The sequence below is a fragment of the Anolis sagrei genome, chromosome 4 (assembly GCF_037176765.1).
Source record: "Anolis sagrei isolate rAnoSag1 chromosome 4, rAnoSag1.mat, whole genome shotgun sequence".
Classification (NCBI taxonomy): Eukaryota; Metazoa; Chordata; class Lepidosauria; order Squamata; family Dactyloidae; genus Anolis; species Anolis sagrei.
In genome coordinates, this window is record NC_090024.1 from 184,460,500 (window position 1) to 184,482,610 (window position 22,111).

General features: G+C 38.5%; 1 protein-coding gene and 1 non-coding gene across 2 annotated transcripts in view; both read right to left on the reverse strand.

Annotated features, from left to right (window-relative positions):
• Window positions 1–320: 320 nt before the first annotated feature.
• GNAI3 (G protein subunit alpha i3) overlaps window positions 321–22,111 on the reverse strand; it is a 36,099-nt gene continuing 14,308 nt past the window's right edge. The window contains exons 2-9 of the mRNA XM_060773241.2: window positions 21,564–21,606; window positions 20,790–20,931; window positions 18,947–19,104; window positions 13,016–13,144; window positions 7,907–8,036; window positions 6,911–7,064; window positions 1,695–1,905; window positions 321–1,605 (exon numbers count right to left, since the gene is read on the reverse strand). Coding sequence (XP_060629224.1) covers window positions 1,715–1,905; window positions 6,911–7,064; window positions 7,907–8,036; window positions 13,016–13,144; window positions 18,947–19,104; window positions 20,790–20,931; window positions 21,564–21,606 — 947 coding nt within the window. The 3' untranslated portion in view covers window positions 321–1,605; window positions 1,695–1,714. The remainder of the gene's footprint in view (window positions 1,606–1,694; window positions 1,906–6,910; window positions 7,065–7,906; window positions 8,037–13,015; window positions 13,145–18,946; window positions 19,105–20,789; window positions 20,932–21,563; window positions 21,607–22,111) is intronic.
• LOC132775284 (small nucleolar RNA SNORA57) lies at window positions 10,968–11,108 on the reverse strand. Its single transcript, XR_009631490.1, has one exon. It is a non-coding gene; the product is annotated as a small nucleolar RNA SNORA57 (small nucleolar RNA).

Here is a 22,111-nt window from a genome sequence, read left to right on the forward strand (position 1 = left end):
CTGTAATTTAAATCATTGTAGCCTATAGTAAATAGCCACTGTAATATCCTGCAAAGTGCCCCCTTCCCGTCTCAGCCTTATTTGAGTAAGACAGGGAGCTTGTGGCTTGCCAGATGCTGTTGGAGATCCCTCATTATCAGCTCTGCTGGAGAAGGTTGAGGAAATTGCAGTCAATACTGGAGTGCTATATGCTTCCCCGCCCATAACGTAAGCTATGTGCATCAATGCTATGGAAACCCAGCATCAGAACTGTTCAGAAATGGACACAAAAGGCTCCAGAGGTATTATTACACAAAAGGTTAGTAATACCAAAGAGCGAATTTATCTAGCTAAAATCTTTATTTGCAGAAAATGTAAATGCAATGAAGAGAAAAGTGGCAAATATTTCTAGATCACATCTAGAAAGGCCTCCAATAACATTAGGAACATTTAAGATTTTTAACTCACTTTTTTAATATTGCCAATTACTACATCAGGTTGAAACTGTACATGACAAATTGGGTAAAGAGTCTCAGTGTAATGGTTTCAGCAAAGAAATGTACTGACTCGGCTTAAGAACATCACTACAGTAAAAACAGTGGCAAACAGGAACTTGGCACCACATGTACAAAGTAAAGGCATGCTGTTTCAATATACAGTTTTGAAATCTCAGAAGACGAAAGGCCCTGGTAAATGCAGAACAAATTGCACCATCAACGAAATTCCCCACTGGTTTAAAACCAAACACACACACACAGACAGACAGACAATTAAGTGGTTGATTAAGTAGCTATGCAGCAGTACATACTTTCCCCTTCCGTTCAGAATATTACAGCTAACCTTTCAATTGGAAACCACCCTGGGCATTTTATGTAATCAGATTTCCACCGTCTACGCTAGCAGCACACTCTTGAGATTTGGTAATCAGCATAAACCAGGCAAACCCTACCCAACTCGTAAGTCAGAAAAAAAAGCCTGTCACCCTGCTACATGAAATCTATTTTTGGGGAAAGGGAGAAAGCCTTACAGTGTTTTTAAGCAGAATTGTAACAAAGGATATACCAGAAGAAGCCACAGCTTTAGCCATAAGAATTCTAAGGCCCTTTTGAGTCATTGCAGTAATATGAAGTCCTGACCACACCAAGATTAAAAACAAAAGGTTCCTGCTAAGAGGAATACTTTCTGCATGATCTGGTCACATGTGCATAGTTAAGTGTTTGTTTTTAAAACATGATCATTTGCACACACAGAAACAAAATTTAGTTGAGATATAGTACTGACGGAAACGTCTTAAAAACAGAGCAGAAGTGGCTTATTAAAGAAAAAAAAGGAAGCTACATACTGAAGTTCTGGGATATTAACTTCATAACAGCTGTACATTTTTTAAACTTTACTATCCAAATGGTGTCTGGATGATCAAAAAAACCACATTTAACAGTAGTTCCGATTTTTGGATTCTAACTGCAGCATCCCATCCCAATAGAAAGGTCCCTAGTACAGAAGATTGTGCTAAAGAATGCAAGGACTTTGCATGCTGTTTTCATTCCCCAGTTCTGTTCATGCTTGCAGCTGTCCTACAAGGCAGCAAATAAACAGTCCATTTCTTAAAATACTATATCCTGGAATCTGAAAGAAAAAAAAAGTTCATATTAAATCCTGGTAAAAAATGTATGCAATGCCAAAACTCAGAAAAGTTTGCAGAACTCATAATTTACCTTCCATGGTCACTCTCCTTTTAGTAGAGTCCACATTCCTTCAGGTTGTTTTTAATTATAACATCTGTAACAGCATCAAAAACAAACTGGACATTCTTGGTGTCAGTGGCACAGGTGAAATGGGTGTAAATTTCCTTGGTGTCTTTTCTTCGGTTGAGATCTTCAAACTGGCACTGAATGTATGCAGCTGCTTCTTCGTATGTGTTAGAACCTAGAAAAAGAAGATATGGATCGTAACAGCTGTCTTGATGGATCAAATCAAAGACCAATCTGGTACAGTATCCTGTCACTTTACAGTAAGAAGCCAAGTACATGTTCAGAAGGAACACAAGCAGGCTACACAACGCACCTGTATCCTTAGTCAATAGCATTTATAGACAAACTTTTCCTTTAGGGGGTTGGTGGGTGAATGTGGTCAATTGTGTGCCCATACACAAGCACACCATGATTAGAAGATAACTTCTGATATTCTACATACATTTTAAAGGTCCTTCAATTTAATTTATAGCTCTTTTGAAAAATCTGGTTTTGGTGATTAAATGTTGTTCAACTACACTATTATTTATGGTTATTTTTCAATACATTTCTTGAAAAAAATAGAAGAATGGAATTTACTTGTACTGAAGGGACACTTTGATAGTGTATATAGGCAGTCCCCGAGTTACAAATATCTGATTTACAAATGACTCATAATTAAGAACAGGGGTGAGATAACAGGAAATGAGAAAAATCTACCCCCTCAGAAGAGAAATTCACTTTTCAAAGTGTTATGTTGTGTGTCTCCACCGAAGCTTTCACACCAAGCTTTGTTTCCACAACAAGCCAATTTTTTTTCAAAATCCAATTATCACAAGGACAGAAAGTGAGGGTTGGTTTTTTTTTCATGTCAGGAGAGACTTGAGAAACTGCAAGTCATTTCTAGTGTGAGAGAACTGACCATCTGCAAGGACATTGCCCAGGGGCCGCCTGGATGTTTTACCATCCTGTGGGAGGCTTCTCTCATGTCCCCACATGAGAAGCTGGAGCCGTGGCCCTCCAGGTGCTCTGGGCCTCCACTCCCAGAATCTCTGCCAATAGGACAAGCTGGCTAGGCCTTTTGGGGGTTGGAGTTCCAAACACATGTAGGGTCATAAGTTATGCAGTTCAATCAAGGAAGCATGTGAGACAGCAACTACAAATAAGTTAGTGCAACAATAGGTTGCTTTAATCATGGTATGGCAAGCTGGTGAATACAGTAAGAAAGTAGGACTAGATTTCTTACTTAAAGCTGACTAACAAGAACATTGGAAAAGTCTCGGCCCCCAAAGGAGTTTTTCATGTCCATCACACAAGTGAATTGCAAAGCCTTTTTGAAAACTCAAAATAATTTCAGCAACAGATTATTATGTATCATGGAGCAGTCACTGCTTTTGAGAGACAACATTCTCACTGACATTGAGAAATTCAACTTACTGGACTACAGTGAGCTCTCCTCACTGTAAAGTTTTTATTCTCTTTAATGTAAAGACCCAAGTCCACAATTTCACTTGTACATACCAACACAAACCATAATTGCCACCGAAATAACCCTGAAAGGATTGCGAAAGAGAACTGTAACATAATGACATTCTTTGAAAATAAATGTCATTTAAGACCAATGAGTATATATTGCTAGGTTTATAGCCCAATCCTTCTGTAATGACAGGGTGCTTAAACTCAATGAACTGGATCCTGCCACAGTAATCATTAGAATAGACCCAATGACATACAACTCATTTATTTTAATAGTCTTAGGTAGAAACACTGTAGAATAGTCTATCTGTGTGATAGTGGCAGGAATGACCTAGAAAAAACAGAGCTTGCCATGCCACAGAAAGGATCAGAAATTAAACCAAGATAGAGCTCATGTGGTTTAGCAAAACACAAGTAGCAATACAGAAAGGATCAGGAATTAAACCAGGACAGGGCTTATGTCTTTAACATAAAAGCAGTAGCAAGTGCAGGCAACAAGAACAGGAGAACACAGAAGGCGGAGACCTTTGCATAGTGCATGTTTACTCAATTTCCCAAACACTCTTTACTGTAGAGATGTATGTGCTGATATCTTGAGTGAGTCTGGAACTGAGATGGGAAGGTTGTGCAGATAGAAAGTTGGAAGAAGCAAGAAATCTAGCTGAAAGTCTACTTTGATGAGAATCAGGTGACAGAAACATGACTAGAGTAATGACCTAAAATGTGTTGACGCAGTAGACACTGTGATTCACTTAAGGAAGAAAAACACTAGGCTGCCACCTCAGCAGCATAGTCATATGAATGTTTACTCAAAAAGGCTACAATCTAAGTCTTACACAAGCAAAAATGTTCACCTGCAGGAATTGGTTTGCAAAATATCTGCACTACATATCTTTAACTTTTTATTTGCTTAGTGTGAATGGTACTGCAGTCAGGTGTGTCATTCACTACATCAGGCTGTCGTAGTCCCTGCCCCCCCCCCCCCCAAGCCACCCTGTTTATTTGCTGCTCAGCCAAATAAAACCTGCAGAGAGAATTTCAAAAGCTTCAGAAGTAAAAACAGGCTTTATTCACAAAAATGCTACAATTTAGTTGTTACATTTAACAAACTCTGAGGACAGACCCTCCAGCAGCAGCTAAAACAAACCCTCCAGCAGCATCCAAAACCCATCTCTCATCTTGAAATAATAAAAATGCTTCGAAGGCACTTGAATTGAGATCCAATGGGCAGTTTAAACCAGGTATTTTAAAATGAGGATGTGTAATTTAATGTTGTCATTACACTGAAAACATAATGACAAAATGTATATTTTGGAACGTTATACTTTCTCCTGATTATATGTTAAGCCTGCTAGGCAAAACCATTTTGAAGCTTGAAAATGTAATGATGATGTTCCACAGCTTTCAGTCACAAGTTGTCAGACTCCTTCCTCCACTACCAACAAGCTAATAGATCATCAGCACTTGCAGTGCACAGGAAGTGATTTCAATTGCAGCATATTTGATAATAACTTATGTAGAAAATCCCTTCCAAAGGGTGACTTTTTCAAGCTTGATGGCTAGAAAGTTTCTACACTGTGCTGCCTGATCCAACATAGGCATATTTATTCAGATGCAAACCCATCTGATTCAGTACGACTGCATCTAGCAACTTAAGAATCAGAGTATGTCTAATATTCAGCTAGATCACCGTGTTAGTTAAACAACTACAAATGTAGTGGCCTGGAAGGTGGCAGAGAATATTTTGTCCTAAGAAGCTTTTCAGTAGTGCTTCATATCTGCAAAACTCTTTAGACAGAATTTTTTAGACAACTAAGCAGTGATTCAGCAGCTTTAGAAAAATAAAGAGAAACGTTTATTTTAAAAGTATACTTTAAATTTTTAAAATTTATCTCAAAAAAATTAAGTCTCTTTAAGACTTATAATCTATCCTTTTTGCACACTGCTCATCTAAGAGGTCTGCTAACATAGCCCATGAACATTTCTTATTAGCTGAAAAAGTAACCACTCCAGACAGATTCAGGGTGGGAGTAGACTTCACAATAAGCCAGTAGGAAAGTTATGGTTTCCCAGAAAGGAAAGCGACATTTGTGAACTTCTGCATAATGTACATAGACTTGGCTTTGTATTCGGTAGTTAGCAGGTGATGGAATGTAGGAGCCCCCAGTGGTGCAGTGGGTTAAACCCTTGTGCCAGCAGGACCGCTAACCAAAAGGTTGGCAGTTTGAATCCGGGGAGCGAGGTGAGCTCTCATCTGTCAGCTCAAGCTTCTCATGCGGATACAAGAGTAAAGCCTCCCACAGGAGGTAAAACATCAGGGCATCCCCTGGTGCCCTTGGAAACTGAAGTATTAATATAGATTAAGTCATGTGTAATGTAGATAAGTCATGTGTCATCAATCCAATGTATAGTAAAGGCTCAACTGCATTGCAGTTTGATCTTCTGCAGTAGTTAGGAACACTGAACAAGATTTTGTAAACTGAGTCCAAGTTGACTTTGGTCTGGGCTTCCTTGCTCTCCTGGCTAATTTACCCAATTGGGCTATTACCAGGGGACAGCACAGAGGAAGAGAGCTGAGGATTCAGCTTACTGGAGCCCCCGGTGGCACAATGAGTTAAAACCTTGTGCTGGCAAGACTGCAGACCGAAAGCTTGGAGGTTCGAATCCAGGGAGAGCGGGTTAAGCTCCCTCCTGTCAGCTCCAGCTTCTCATGCAGGGACATGAGAGAAGCCTCCCACAGGATGGTAAAAATCAGGATGTCCCCTGGGCAATGCCTTGAAGACAGCCAATTCTCTCACACCTGAAGCGACTTGCAGTTTCTCAAGTCGCTCCTGACACACACAAAAAAGTGTTGGAATACCACAACTAGATGTACCCATTTGTGGCATGAAATTGTGTGGTAAACTGAATAAATGCACGTAACACTCTGATGTCATACTGCATATTTTCAAATTCTTACTTTATGAGAGAAATTATGGTGAGTAGGGGGTCAACCACGAAGGCCATAATAAATGCCATGATTTCAAGATGGCATTAAGAGTTTCCTCAGCATCAGGTGCAGAACCAAGACACAACATTTTTCAGTGTTTAGAGAATCCACCAGTTTTAGTTTACACTTAAACATATTTTATAAGCTCTGCTTGTTGAATTTCACATCACATATAAATGAAAAAACTCAGTTTGGGGAAACACAAAAGTGTTAGGCTTTCATGAGGAAAAACAACCATGACTATATAAAGTATATATTGAAAACATGAAAGTAGAGCCAAAATTATCCTGATTTCATGTAACTGGAACCCATTTCTACATATGTAAAAGGCTATAATAGAAGATGGGCCAAGGAAAAATGTTGTGTATATATCCATAAGCATTTTTTTAAAAAAGCACTAGCACAGGCATGGGCAAACTTGGGCCCTCCAGGTGTTTTAGACTTCAACCCAAAAGTTCCAGCCAGCTTACTGGCTGTTAGGAATTGTGGGAGTTGAAGTCCAAAATACCTGGACGGCCCAAGTTTGCCCATGCCTATTCTAGCATATGATGGTGGTTTTCCTTTTTTAAAATCTATTTTGATTGAAATGTTTTAAAAATTATATTAAAAGTTAAAGACGAGAATTAAGACAACAAGTATAGAATAGAAACACAAAAAGTGACAAGAAGAAAGAAATCAGAAAGAAAAATAAATGCTGGTCATTTTCAACGTATTGTCTTAACTGTTTTGACTTTACCTGGATATTCAGGGTAGCAAATTGTGAGTGGACTCCTCCTTATCTTTTCCTCAAACAGATCTTTCTTGTTCAGGAAAAGAATGATCGATGTATCTGTGAACCATTTGTTGTTACAAATGCTGTCAAAGAGTTTCATACTTTCGTGCATACGATTCTGGATGGGTGAGAGAGTAAGAAAGCAGATTGAGAAAGCAATATTAAAGCAAGTATAACTAGAACAAAGATTTAATGCAAATAACATGAATTATTAAATTAGATGCTTACAACAGAAAGTACTTTGATTAAATAGCTGAATTCCAATGCAAAAATATCAAATCACAAAAGATTCTGATTTCCCCATCTTTTAGTTATTACAGTTACAAAATTTGTCCCAGAAACCAAATTTATTTACTGCTAATGACACTGAACCTTAACCTTTCTGATATGATTAGACAGATTATTTTTTATTTTCCCTTGCAAACCAATAAAAAAAAAAAAAGTTTCTATACTACAATACTTTGAAATCTGGTTATAATTAGTAATTTTAAGGTAACCATACAGCAAAATAAGTCATTTAACAAGCTATAAAAAAACTTCAAGTTCATTTCTATTGTTGTTCACATTATGATGAATGTAAATAGACAGACAGCAAAGTATAATGGTTTCAGTGTTGGAGTATGACTATGGAGACCAGAGTTCAAGCCCCTTCTAAAGCATGGAAATTTACTGGGTGATCTTGGGCAAGTCATACTCTCTCAGTTTCAATTAAGGTAAGGGAAAACCTCTTGTGATCAGATTTTGCCAAGAAAACCCAAAAGACAGGTTAGCCTGCAATAAGTTGGAAACACTGGGCTGCTGTGAGTTTTTCAGGCTGTATGGCCATGTTCCAGCAGCCTTCTCTCCCAACATTTTTCCTGCATCTGTGGCTGGCATCTTCAGAGGTAAACAACTCCACTTCAAGTTGGAAGGCACACAACAATAAGAATGTAAGTTATGGTTAGCTCTATGGCAACATACCATTTCTTCATCCTCAGCAAGAACAAGATCATAATCACTGAGAGCAACACAGAATATAATTGCTGTTACTCCTTCAAAGCAGTGAATCCATTTCTTACGTTCTGAACGCTGACCACCAACATCAAACATCCTGGCAGAAAGATAGAAGACATGAAGATTATGACAAAATAAAAGTACTGTCTGCCTGCTCAGTGCCATCTAGAACAGTGGTTCTCAACCTGTGTCTCCCCAGATGTTTTGGCCTTCAACTCCCATAAATCCTAATAGCTGGTAAACCGGCTGAGATTTCTGGGAGTTGTAGGGGATACACAGATTGAGAACCACTGCTTTAGAAGAACCTACACATGATGCTGAAATTCACATTAAATGTCTACAAAATGCTCACTTTCTAATCTTTTCTACTACAAGTAAACGTATGAGGGTTTTTGCAACAAAAGCTGAAATCAATAAATTAAGAGGCAGGTGAGACACAAAGACAACCAATGGCTGAATATACAATTTTAACTAAGAGGAGATGACGAGGGGCAAAACGATGAGATAAATGTCACTTATCTCCTTAGTCAAAATGTATATTGCAGAAGCTGGAAAACCAGTGATAAGGGAGGGCAAAATTTAATAATCTTAAGGAAGATTAGAGTAGCTAACTGCATATATATTAAACATTATCCAACCATATGCATAACTTGTAGGTATTTTTGAAAGACATCTAGTGAAAGATAGAACTTTATTTAACTGCAATACATATTACTAGGAAACCAACTGAGAACTCTTAAGGGGCTCATGGTTTAATATAATATAAAATTTAATATAATATAAAATGACTGCATCACCAAGGAAGTGATGCACTGTTTTTCAAAGAAGCATTAAAGGTATTTTTTTACTTCCACATTTGTATCTCTATAATGTTGTAGCTTGTCTCTAACATCATCTCCTAAAAAGAAACCATAAATTTTAAGTTTCAAATTCTGTAATGTGAATTCACACTTTCTTTAAATGGCAGAAAACAATGATAAAATAAAATTACAGATTGCTGCTGGAGTGCATTGCAAGAAGAGCACTACCATAGTGACATACTGATATTTCTCATATTCACTGTGGAACACAGAAGGACATTACTGAATGCACAAGTGGACTGTTATGCTTTAGCATCCTCTGTTTCCAAGCAGCAGAGTACACAAACAGCCTACAAGCATAATGTCCCAGTAGAAACTTTTAATTATATAATTATGACATAACAACTGCACTATGAGATAAGTAATGCATTTTTACAATGCAGTTGCTGCAGTCAAGCTAAGTTGCCATGAACAGTTATATGCAGTAAAGTTTAAGTTTCCCTTTATTAGTTCTGTACAATACTACAGCCAGCTAAGAGATAGCACATAAATTTATCTTACAAGAAAAATAACTTGAAAAGTCACCCAGTCGAAAGCCAAAAGGTCCAACATGCAGTCCATTCCCTCAAAGCCATCTCATTAAAATTAAGAGATACATCAACAAGAAATATTGCTTACGAATATCCCAACACTGTGCTCTAGAAATTCAATAAAATTAGTGTAATTCCCCTGTACAGAGAGGCAGTTATTTATAACATTTTTACAACTGTTAAAAAGTGCTTTGGCCTTGAGACAGAACTCTTCATGCAGCTAAATTGTTTTAATGTAAGTAAATGGGTATGTAGTCACTATAGGAAGATGAACACATCACAAGCAGATACAGGTTGTTCTCACTACGGCCGGAAGCAGCAGTTTGCAACTGAGTGTAATAGTTACTCATTACTAAATTTGCAGAACTATTCTAGACATGTAATTGAATACATAAATGTGCCCACTTATATATGCTGACATGATGTGAGGGGCTCCACATTCCCTCACATTGCATACAGCAAGAATGAGATGGTCACAAGCACAGTAGATTTTTCCAATGTGCATCTGCATTCTTTTGCATCCCATCTGTTGTACAGGAGGCTATGTGATACACACAACATATCAAACAAATTGTAGTTCTCTCCTTGACTAGCTAGATCCAATCTGTTTGGTTGTATACATTAAACTCAAAAATGTAGCTTTTTTTCAAAAATTAGTTTGAAAAACATACCATATCATCTTTTTTGACAAGGAGTTTAATGATCCAAACAAATCATCCATCTATACTACAATTTTCAGCTTTTATTAGATTGGGTAATAATAATATTTACAATGCCACCCCCTTATCCATGGACTCAATATTCAAGATTTCACTGACCCACATTCCAAAAAAAAAATCTTACTTCATTTAAGTGTTTGTGAGCCTCTCTATGCTCTGCAGGTCTAGTCAATGGCATGCTTTCTGCCTAAGTATATTAAAAATCAGGGTTCACTGTTATTCATGGTTCCAGATATCTATCACATGTGTCTATGTGTGTACGTATCTTAGAACATATCCCTGTGAATATGGAGGGGGTGTCATACTTTACATTACTGCAGATAAAGGACATTTTCAGCAGATATTTCATATACTGGGAAGTCCAAGCATCTAAAAAAGAATGTATTATTATTTTACTCAAAAACACGTTTTTGTAAATGAGCAAAAGACACATGCTCATTTAAGTGTTTTTGCTTTAATAAAGAATTTGAAGTAGCAACTCCTACTATAGTCCTATTTCACATATGAAGAATCAAGACTCCAGGTAAGTATAGACTCAGTAAGCGGCCAAAGCAGGCGTGAGCAATTTGTGGCTTTCAACCTAATTTCAACTGATTGGCAAACAATCAGTTCAAACTCCTGGACAGGAATAATTTCTTCTTTCCCCAGCAGCCTGCTGAGAGGAATAACAGACAGAGAAGGAAAATATGGCAGAGAAGGGGAAAAAAGAAGTGGGCCCACCTCCTTCTGGCTCCACTTGGTGCCAGCTTCTTAATTAATTAAATCCCCTGTGAAAATTGCTGCATAGGACATACTTTCTCCAAAGAGCATGACAGGTCAAACCATCCTGTACTTGGAAGCATCAGAATTCATTGCCAGACAAATTCAAGTTTTTTTTTTCCAGCACAGTACAACCTCTGAATGAAGAGGCAATGCCACCCTTTGTCCCAGTGCTTGAGGATAGAACCAGCAGATGAGAAAACCGCTGGCACCGAAGACAGAACACTGGGCTGGCATTCCTTTTCCTCCAGTCATTACAGAACCAGGCATGGCAAGGCCTGTGCCTGCCAAGAAAAGGAGGTGTTACTCCCCAGAGAACGGGATCCCTGACAGAAAAGCAGTTCTTTGCCCTGTGTTAAGGAAGAGAGAAGAAGAATTTGAAAATATTTGATTCACTGGGCAAGGTTAAAGATGCCGGTTATACTGCATTCATAGAGCACTTTAGCATGCCCATGTCAGTGTGTCTAATCGATATATGAGAAGTTTTATTCTAACATTATATATAAGGTACAAAGGCTCAGTTACGGGCCTAAACCAAACACCTCATTTCCATCAAAGTAAACCCACCGAATAAATGCAGCTTTAACGTGTTAATGTATCAAGTTGCAACAGATTCAGTGGGCTCACACTAGTTGGGATTTAAGCCATGGTATTTTTATCTAAGGTTATTCTGTGACAGCAATTAGGATTCAAAGTCCAGGAACAAATTTAACATTACAGTTTGACCTTGATATCCTCAGGGGATATGTTCCCAGACTTCATATGGATATCAAGAATAATAGTGACCTCTGTTGAAAGGCAGGATTTCTGGTCCAAGGATTAGAGACAGAGAAGGAAAATATGGCAGAGAAGTGGAAACCTAGAAAATCCCTAGTTGGAGGTGGATGAAATCACAGATACCAGGTTCCTTGGACGGAGAGGTCATATTTTATTTTAGATTTTGCTATACCTTTATAGAATGCATTCATATCATAAATATTATCCCAATCAAACTGAGACCAAGTGTGATAAAAAGGCATGTGTAAGTAAGCCACATCAGTAGAAATCAAACCAGAAGTAACTCACTTTTCCATTTTGATCAAAACTTTATAAAACATCAGTTTCTTCTATTACAGAGGGTTTGAGATAAAGCACTCTTGACAATTCTAGTGTAACACACACAATCAGTTCATCTAGTTCTATGGTGACAGGCAGGGAGGTTGTGGGCTTCATTGCATCCTCATGGCTGGCATGGAGGATAAGAAGTAGGGAATTCATACTGAAAGAGATACTGCTTAGGCCAGGCTGATTTTGTTGGTGTAGCCACATGCTTATAGAGAAGGTGTTTTACATTTTCCTCAGGCAGAATATCTAAGATTTATGAATTCAATGAATGATAGTAGCAATGCTCCCCACACACCATGAAATCTTTCATTAAAAGGGCTGCGAGCATTATCAGTCCTAATCATTCTGCGTGGCATCATATTTTACTATAATGTGAGACTTGACAGAAGATATGATAACAAAATAGTCAAGAGGTTTTAAAGGATAAACTTAATGAGAATGAGGCAGTGTCTATAAGAATCTCTTTAAGAAGGTGGTGAGAAATTACTATGGAGGAACACAGGTTTTAAGTCACCCGTACTTGACTTAACTGTTTTATGTGTATTCCAATAGAAAATACACAGCTTCTGTCCTACATCAAGCACTAATAGTGGCAAGCATTGGAATATCTGTGCATGCTCCTTGACAATGTTTGGTACTACTAGCTGGTTAGTACTATCTCTACAGTGTTGCTGAGAAAGCCATGCACAGTTCAGAGAGCCACATTAATTTCAGCTCCAACTGGAACACAAGAAAATATATGGATGGCAAATTGCAAAATATTATGGTGGGCCTCTTATCTTCCAAGAAAAATTATAAAATAGTAGCCAGTATCCTTTTAGTATATGTGCTCCTATGAAGCAAGGGTTCGGTACCTGTGTCTGTGATCCCAACATAAAAGCAGCTGAAAAAACAAAATAATGAAAATAAAAAGGTGAACTTACACCAAGAATCTCTAACAAAAACAGAATTTAATGACAGAAGTATGTTGCATTATTTAAAGCCACAATCAAACTAAGCTTTTATCGCCCTGTGCCGAAGGAAAAGTGGTACATACTATAGCAAAGGAAACTGTTGTGACTGTAAAAAATGGCAGCCTTCATTCAGCCTTTCACATCTACTTACTTGAAGTACAAATCCTTGAAGGTGAAATGTGTTTCCACAATGCCTGTTGTTTTCACTCTGGTCCGAAGAACATCTTGCTGAGTTGGAATGTAGTTCTGCTGAGATATTCTGTCCAAGTCATTAAGGTAGCTAGAACAAGAAGTGGGTGGGCAGGGAAAGGATAGAAATACACTCAGAGTCTTTTCTTAAATCTTCTCATGCCACTAACCTCACTTTTAAAAAGTGGAGACAAAAGAAAAATATACTGATGCATCTATTAAATTGATTCAATGTCAACATATCAGTGTACAGGCTAAAATAAACTGGAGCATGTAATATATTTTGGGTTCTTCATGAAAGACTTACACGTGAGCTGCCTTTGATTTTTACAACTTGTAAAATGAGGAATCTATGTTCTTCGGCAAGACAAGCTGTGCACACTAATTCAGTGGTTTCAGAGCTGCCAGCAAATATAGTTTGAGACAAAACAGCCTTTACTAAGACTGTTGTTCTCTAGACTTTATTTGATTATAACTCCTCTGAGACCCAGATAGGATGGCCGATGGCCCTATTATGGAAACTCTGGTAGAAAGACATTTGCAAAGCTACAAGCTGCCCACTCAACATTTGGAATGTGAAATTCAAATAGCTCAGCAAAAATATTTTTGCTCTTTTTTGTACTTTCATGTACTTTTATGATCCTATATAAAAATAAAAACTGTAACAAATGTTTCTAAGGCATATATAAAAGAGTTGCAACTCAGAAACAATTAGTGGGCAAAAGGAAGACAACACAGACATATTGAATAGCATGTGACAGAGATTGGCAGGTATGTAAGCATCATCTAGAGCTCAAGGTATGCCCAATGCCTGACTTGCTGAGATAAAAGAAACCCCATGGAGATCACTAGGAAGGAGTTTACTTTACTGTAAGGCAGTGGTTAAGAACTGGAATGATTAGTTAAAGCCCTCAGCTAAAATCTCAAGTTCAGTCGCAAAGTGAATACTGTAGTTTTAAGCAGGCATTGCTTTGCAGGCTGAGACATGTCATACCCATCAAGAGGCCTAAATTCAAATGCTACTGTAAATAATATAAACAACACCTTTCAAAAACATAGGATAAAGCTATATGAACAGTCAGTGTTAACATCATATAACTAGCAGATTCCCCACTGCATAAGGGAATTTTGCACAACTATGGCACAATCAATTTCACTCTAAAAAGACAGAATAATACTAATAAACTTTATTTATACCCCTCTACCATCTCCCCGATGGGACTCGGGGCGGCTCACAAATGCACTTTGAAGTGCCGCATATAAAACAGACAATACATAACATATAAAACAGGGACAGAAGTCTAAAAACAACTGTACACATAAACCACATATGGCAAAACTGTAAAATTCTTTAAAAAGGGAATCGATCCAAAGATAGAATAGAATCATAGTGTTGGAAGAGACCACAAGGGCCATCTAGTCCAACTCCTTGCCATGCCTGAACACCCAATTAAAGCACTCTGGAAAGATGGCTATCCAGCTTCTGTTTGAAAACCTCCAGAGAATGAGACACCCCACTTCAGAGGCAGAATATTCCACTGTCAAACAAGTCTAATCACCAGGAAGTTCTTCCTAATGTTTAGGAAGAATAACTTTTCCTGCAATTTGAAACTACTGCTTTGTATCCTAGTCTCCAGAGCTTGACCCCTTCTCAATAACACAGCATTTCAAATATGTAAACACAGTTAGCATTTCCCCTCTCAACCTTCTTTTCTACAAGCTAAACATACCCACCTCCCTCATAGGGCTTGGCTTTCAGACCTTTTACCATTTTGATCACCCTTCTACAGATACATTCCAGCCTGTCAACCTCCTTGAACTGTGCCCAGAATTGCATACAGTATTCCAGGGGTAGCTTGAACACCTAGTTCTTTCAAAGTCTAGATTTCTTGCCAGTTACTAAAAAAAATACTTTCTTTGCCATATGCTATGGAACATCAGCCCTGGCTTTGTCTTACTCAACTGCTGAGTATGCCTGCCCTGTTTGGAACAAGCCTGTCCACGTGAAGCAAGTGAACATAGCAATAAAGGAAACATGCAGAATAATCACAGGATGTCTTAAACTACACCTGTTGATAAACTCTACAAGCTAACTGGCATTGGCGCCGCACCCCCCCCCCCCCCACTGTGTGATAGGAAGTTGCTGCTAACTGTAAGAGAAGTAATAAGAGAAGTAAGGTTGAACAGTGTGCATGGTTTTTCTTTGCAAGGAAAAGCTTTATGAGAACCACCACTCCCCTTAATGTTCCCCCAGCAAAAGTAAGAGTATGTCTCTGGGCAGCTAAACCAGGAAATCCCAAATGGATGGTCCCCACAAGGGTCTGCCTCCAGGGTCAAACCAAGAATGGGCAATTTGGAAGTCCCTGAACAGACTCAGAAGTGGAGTGGGCAGATCAAAAGACAACCTGGCAAAATGGCACTCCCTAGAAGAATCCTCCACCTTGTGCGACTGTGGAGCAGAACAAACTACTGCATATGTATGCTTGTCCACATTGCCCTGCTTCATATACAGATGAAAAATTGTTTAAAGCAATAGACAATGTGGCTGCTGTTGCCCATTTTTGATCAAAAATTATTTAACTGCTTGTGTTCCCTCTACTTTTATCAGTTTTATACTTACTTGTGCAATGCTTTTGACATGAAATAATAATATGCTATGGCATAACAGCTTAAATCTATGTATATAATAAAGGTGAAAGTTTGTATGCGGCGGACAAAAGTGTGGCGATGCGACGGGAGGAGTATGTGCCAGCGTTTTGACTGGCCAGCCTGAAAGTTCCAACATTCTGATTGGCTGCCCCAGTGGTGCTATTTGCATATGGTCTCTGATTGGCCAGCTTCAATAGGAGCCCCTGGTGGAGAAAAGAGTTCATGGCAGAAACGGGGACATGAGAAGGAAATTTGCATATGGTCTCTGATTGGTCAGCCTCAATTCCAAGATTCCGAGATGACAAAGAGAGGAACGGAAAAGGCCGGGGGCTGGGTCAGACAATTACCAATACAGACCACACTTGGCACACAGAGCCCGCAAGACCCACTCGACATCCTACTGCAGTTTGGAGGAGGATGAACCATGGATGATGGGACTTGCAGTACCATCACTCACATTCTGAGACCGCTGTTACCCTCATCCAATGACTGATCAGGACCAAACCTGGCACATAGACCTCTCATGACCCACTTTACGTCCTGGTGTGGTTTGGCCGGGGATGGACCATGGATTATGGGACTTGCAGTACCTTTACTCAATTCTTGAGACCACTGCAACCCTCATCCAAGTATGTGGAGGACAAAAGTGTGGCGGTGCGGCGGTTTATGTGCCAGCATTCTGCCAGCATTCTGATTGGCCAGCCTGATGGGACTTGCAGTACCTTCACTCATTTCGTGAAACCACCGTGACATTCATCCAAATACCAATAAAGACCAAACTTGGCACTGAGAGCCCCCATGGCCAACTCAACATTCTGGTGATGTTTGAGGGAGACTATGGATGATGGGACTTGCAGTACCTTAACTCATTTTCTGAGACTGCTGTGACCCTCATCCAATGACTGATCAAGACCAAACTTAGCACACAGAGCCCCCATGACCCTCTCTCCATCCTGGTGCAGTTTGGAGGACGATGGACCACAGACGATGGGACTCACAGTATCTTCACTAACTTCCTGAGACCACTGCGAGACATATAAATAACTGATCAAGACCAACCTTGATATACAATTCCTTTCTCAAATAACCCGGGCAGCGCTGGGTCCCCAAGCTAGTCATATAATAAAGAAGAGAGCAGGAGCACTGCTCATCATGGTTGACCAGATCATATTTACTCCATGAAAACGTAACAATAGTATTTAATTTTACAGCAACCTTATGAATTAGATTAGATACTCTATGATTTCCTACTTCAACAAGGATTTCAATCCATTTCAGTACTGCAGTTTCTTAGAGAACTACATATTTTTATTGAAAACTTCCCCATTTCTCCCACAATAGCTGCCCAAACACTAAGTCAACAAAACTAATTCAGAATATACAGTTGTGTGAGATGGTGGGTTTTTTAAAAAGGCATATTTGTTGCTGTAGCTTCAGTGTTAACTGACCCCTTCCAAATTTCTTGTGATTACACTGAGGGAAAAACACTGATTAAAATACTGCTACTACAAAATCAAGACCTATCAAGCATCCACACCATGTAGTTCCACTATTAATGCCTTTATGCTTTACTTGTTGTCCTAAGAGATCTACATGCTGTCCTGCTTTTAAGATTTGGCAACTGAGAAATAACCTAAAGTTAAACTCAAAATCCAAATTAAATGATAACTCCAAATAATGTTATCTAAAGCACCATTTTGGCAAAATAATGGATAAGGTACTTCAAGTACCCAAAATAGATTTATACGATGATGTTTCCCTCCTATGTAAGTTGTCATCTGCAGACAGCATTGTTTGAAAAACTGGTTTAGTTCTATTTCATCTGGCGCTGCCAAGAACTGATTTAGCAAGTCTTTACTACCATAAAATTAATCCACTTCTTTGTCCATATTCATGGAGGTCATGCATAGCTCTCTGTGGATGAAAAGAGGCAGAAGTGTCCTGAAAGGAGAGAACTCCAGCAATCCACCTCATCACATTAAGACATTTCCCCCTCATAGGACACTTCAGCTTCTTTCCTAGCATGGAGAGGCACAGAGCTCATCACATGTTCCAAGGTTGAAAAGAGGCTGAAATGTCCTGAAAGGAGAGAACTCTGAACATGGGCAATGTTCAGATATGATATGGATACCAGGCTCCTTTGGCATGAAAAATGGAACAAGAGTACCTCCCCATGGCCAGAATTGAGAATTGCCTCCAAATTCCAGAAATAGAAAAGGGGAAGGCCTTTACCTTATCTGTGTATTCTATGTTGTTGTTTGTGTAAAAGGCATTGAATGTTTGCCTTATATGTGTACTGTAATCTGCTCTGAGTCCCTCTGGGAAGATAAAGCGGAATATAAATAAAGTGTATATTATTATTATTGTTGTTGTTGTTGTTGTTATTATCATTATTATCATTAATATAGGCAACAGTTGTACATCTTGTATCATTTTTATGCTACTGGGGTGGGGAGATGCGATCCCACTGATACTGCTAAACTACAACTATCATTTACTGAGTGATAAGGATTGAGAACTCAAAACATCAGAAAGACCATAGAAAATCAGAAAGATCATGTCAAGAGAGCTCTTGAGAGGGATGACTCTTCTTTCATATTATAGTTTTCCAATTGCTCTCTAATAACTCTCATTATATTGCAAACGAAGCAAATGAAAAATATCATAGCACCTTCACAGCTAAGCCATTTCTTATACCATAGGTTTTCAGAGTTAAATTTATTCTTTCAGATGAATGAAATGTGTCCCCCTGGAAATAGATCAACATTATGACAAAATAAAAGTCATTTAGAAGATGGCACTTTACCAAGAAAAAAAAATAGAAACAGTACTACTTTGTTCTGCAGTTCATTTCAATTCCAAGGAGGAGGGCTCAAAAATACCATTAAAAGCAGGTTGCTCAGTGTCATGACAGTGGATAGCAGAAATGAGTATCACTGGGAACAAAAACAAATCCAGCTTCTTCCTCTGAGGAAGACAGTTCGGTTTATTCAACTAAGTATAAAGAATGGAATCTTCAAGGCCAGGATAGATTACCAACTTCAAGGAATTTTCCAAAAATTCCTGTCATATATATCCTCACATCAAGAGCTTCTCCATGGCTGAGACATACACTTTAGAACATCTAATTTGTGTCACAGTAATTCTACAAAATAAACCACAGTTCTGAAAGGATGAATGTGAGTTGCTGAAAGCATGGCTTCAGTCACGAAAGTGCTTAAATTCTATTAAATGAGTTTCTTACTAGGATGCAGAATCATTAAGTTGATATTCTCTTGATCTGCTGAAGCATGCTTGAACTCCAGGGTCTCTCCATAACCGTTTTATCACTCCCGCTAGTTCAGGAGTCATGACTCCCTCTTCTGCACTTCCAGCTAGAACAAATAACTGGCGGGCATCATCCTGTAGGGGGGAAACGGTTTAAATAACTTATCACATGCAACAGCATAACACATTTAACATATAACACTGGAAGAACTGCTTCTCAACACCAGTAAAAGTTTTCTTTCCTGAAACTATCACCATCAAAACTATCAGTTACAAACTACAGAAACTATTTTACAAGAACACTGAAAGAGGAGTTCATGTAACAGGGTGTACTGACCATGTAGGAGGGTGTACTAAGAAAGGTAAAGGCTGGTGCTTTCTAGAAGTTCTGAGGGAGTACAGTGGATCCTTGGTATTCACGTGAGATTGGTTTTAGGACCCCTTGCAGATACCCCCCCCCCCAAATGCATGTTCAAATCCATGTTAAAAATGGCATAGGGCAGAAATGGAGGAAGCCCAGTTGCATTCACGGCACAAGACAGAAGTAGGTGGCTAGCTCTTTTAGAGGTGAGGAAACCCAAAAAATGTGGCATACTTAGCAGCCAGGGTTGGTTGCCATCTGTACTGCTGTTCTACACAGTTTTGCTGTATAAGCCTATGCTTGCTGTATAACTCTTGCCTGGTGTTCATAGTCTCTCTGGAAACCTTGTGAGGCATCCAGAGATACTGCAAAACTTGGCAAGGCTTATATACTATATATATTATTTAAAATGGAGTAGAATAGCAATAAAAGTGGTGGCAAGCAGCACCAACCACCTTCTTCTGCCTTGCCAAAGAATGCCATAGCCTTGAAGAAAGGAGCAGTTGTCTGTGTACATTTGAATCTGAGAATCATGAGCCTAAAGACATAGTGGCCACACTGTTTAGTAAAAGTTCACTCAAATTAACATCAATTATGAAAGTCACTGGGGAAAAATTGCAAATTCAAATTGGACCTTTAGAAAGAAAAGCTTCATCAATACTGTATAACATGTCAGTATCCAAGTTCTGGACAATTCATTATGAGAGTTTGAAAAGCTATTGCTATTTATTACTGTCTACATAAAATGAAAACAATTATTGATGTACAAGATAAAGGGGCAGAGTTCCAGCAGAGTGCTTTACACATAGAAAATGGCACTGAAACATTTAACAAAGGAAACAGCATAGTAGCAGAGACAACAGAATCAACAAACTTTGAACTGAATTTGAGCTGCATGAAATTTCCATCAAAATTCATCGAAAAACACTAGGTAAAGTCACATTTATTTTAAGAAACAGAATTCACCTAAAATAAAGGTGAATTCAATTGAAAACAACATTAACAAGAAAAATAACAGAAATCAGAGATCAGAAATTAAAGAGTGGATCAGGTTAAACAGTTTTAAAAGTCTGTTCTTTTTAAAAAGGCATCATTTGGTAGCAAAATGATCACCAAACACACTTCCACTTTGGGGACATAATTCCCTAACCAAGGCAGCACAAGTAAAATGGGTTTCTTTTTAGTGACAACCCATCTAACCTCCAAAAGCATGAACCCATAGAATGATTTCACAAGAAAATCTTAATGTGTAGATTGGTTCACATGGGAGTCTTTTACATCTCCTGGCAACTGTCACTGCAACAAAACACTCAAAGCAAAATATTATGAGCATCAACAGTTTTGTGATCAAACACATACTATTCCCATCTTGTGTTTTTTCAATACGAATTTCATAAACAAATACCACCAAAACTTGTCATTACATCTAGTACAACCGAGGAGCTAATACAATACTTACAGCTCTGGCAACTTCCCCAAAGTCTATCTTTAGCCGTCCCATTGCTCTTATTATTGCAATTATTGACTGAATAGTATTGCTATAAACAACCACTTTATACTGCTTGCATTCTTCCTCTGAATAACCATCCTCATGAATGATTCTGGAGAAGGAAAAAAGCATGATTAGTTATAGTTTCAGTCTCAGAACAGAGAAACAAGTCTGTTACTGAACAATCTGTAACTGAATAAATCTCTGTTAGATTTCAGAGTATAGTTATAGAAATAAGACAAGGAAGAAAAAAATCAACAGGTGTCCCTTGCTCAAAGGAAGAACAGAAGGATAATCTTGTAAAAATAATTTTCACTTCTTCATAACTATATAACCAAAATATATTAATTTCTGTCTACATTGCAACCTTCGTGCCAGCTATACTTGTGGTAGCCTCTGAGCTATCCAGAAAGCTCTTCCATAACATTGGAGGTTCTTCCATAATCTGATGGGAATGGCCCAAGGAATGCAGTAGGAAGGGCAAGTGCACAAAAAGTGAGAGGTCCTCCTTGTAGTGATAAAAGGAAACATTTAATATGGACAAGTGCACCTATGGATCCCAATAATTAAGCACAATTCATTTCTTTTCTATAGGACCTTGTCATAACTCTACTATAATTGTCCATATGGGAGGATGGACGATATGAGGCTGAAAAGAACAAGCCCCAAAATGCAAACATTGTGTCTGTGATCCAATCAGAGTGCATTCCCATTATTTTCAGTCTAAAAGACAGTTTTACTTACTTCATTTGCTTCACGATGGTACTTTTACCAGATTCTCCAGCACCTACAAAACAAACATTATGCTACATGAGTGAAATTGAATTTCACTGACAAAGAAAATAAATAGTTAAGTTTATCTGTACCAATGCTATTTAAGATTTAATGCTTCTTAGGCCTGGATTTAATAACAGTAGTTGCAAACAGTTCAATTCTGAAAGTAAATCCCAACTTTTCAACTACCATCTGGCCAACAATACACACACTAGATTATCCACTAAACTTATCAGAACAGTACTGATCTCCTAAAGAAAGGCTTCCACTCAAAATGCGTGAGCAACATCTCTCACATTTTGATATTAGCAACAGTATTTGCTTCACAACCCAGCCTCCATTCCTCAATTCTGATAATTATATTCCTTCCAAATAATTTGTGCATTGACTGAACAGAAGTGAAAAAGTCATTTGGCAAACCCTTCTGTCCGTCTCTATACTACTTTCATAGAGTCACACCTTGTGTGACTGTGGAGCAGAACAGACAACTCTGCATCTGTATGCTTGTTCATTGTGCC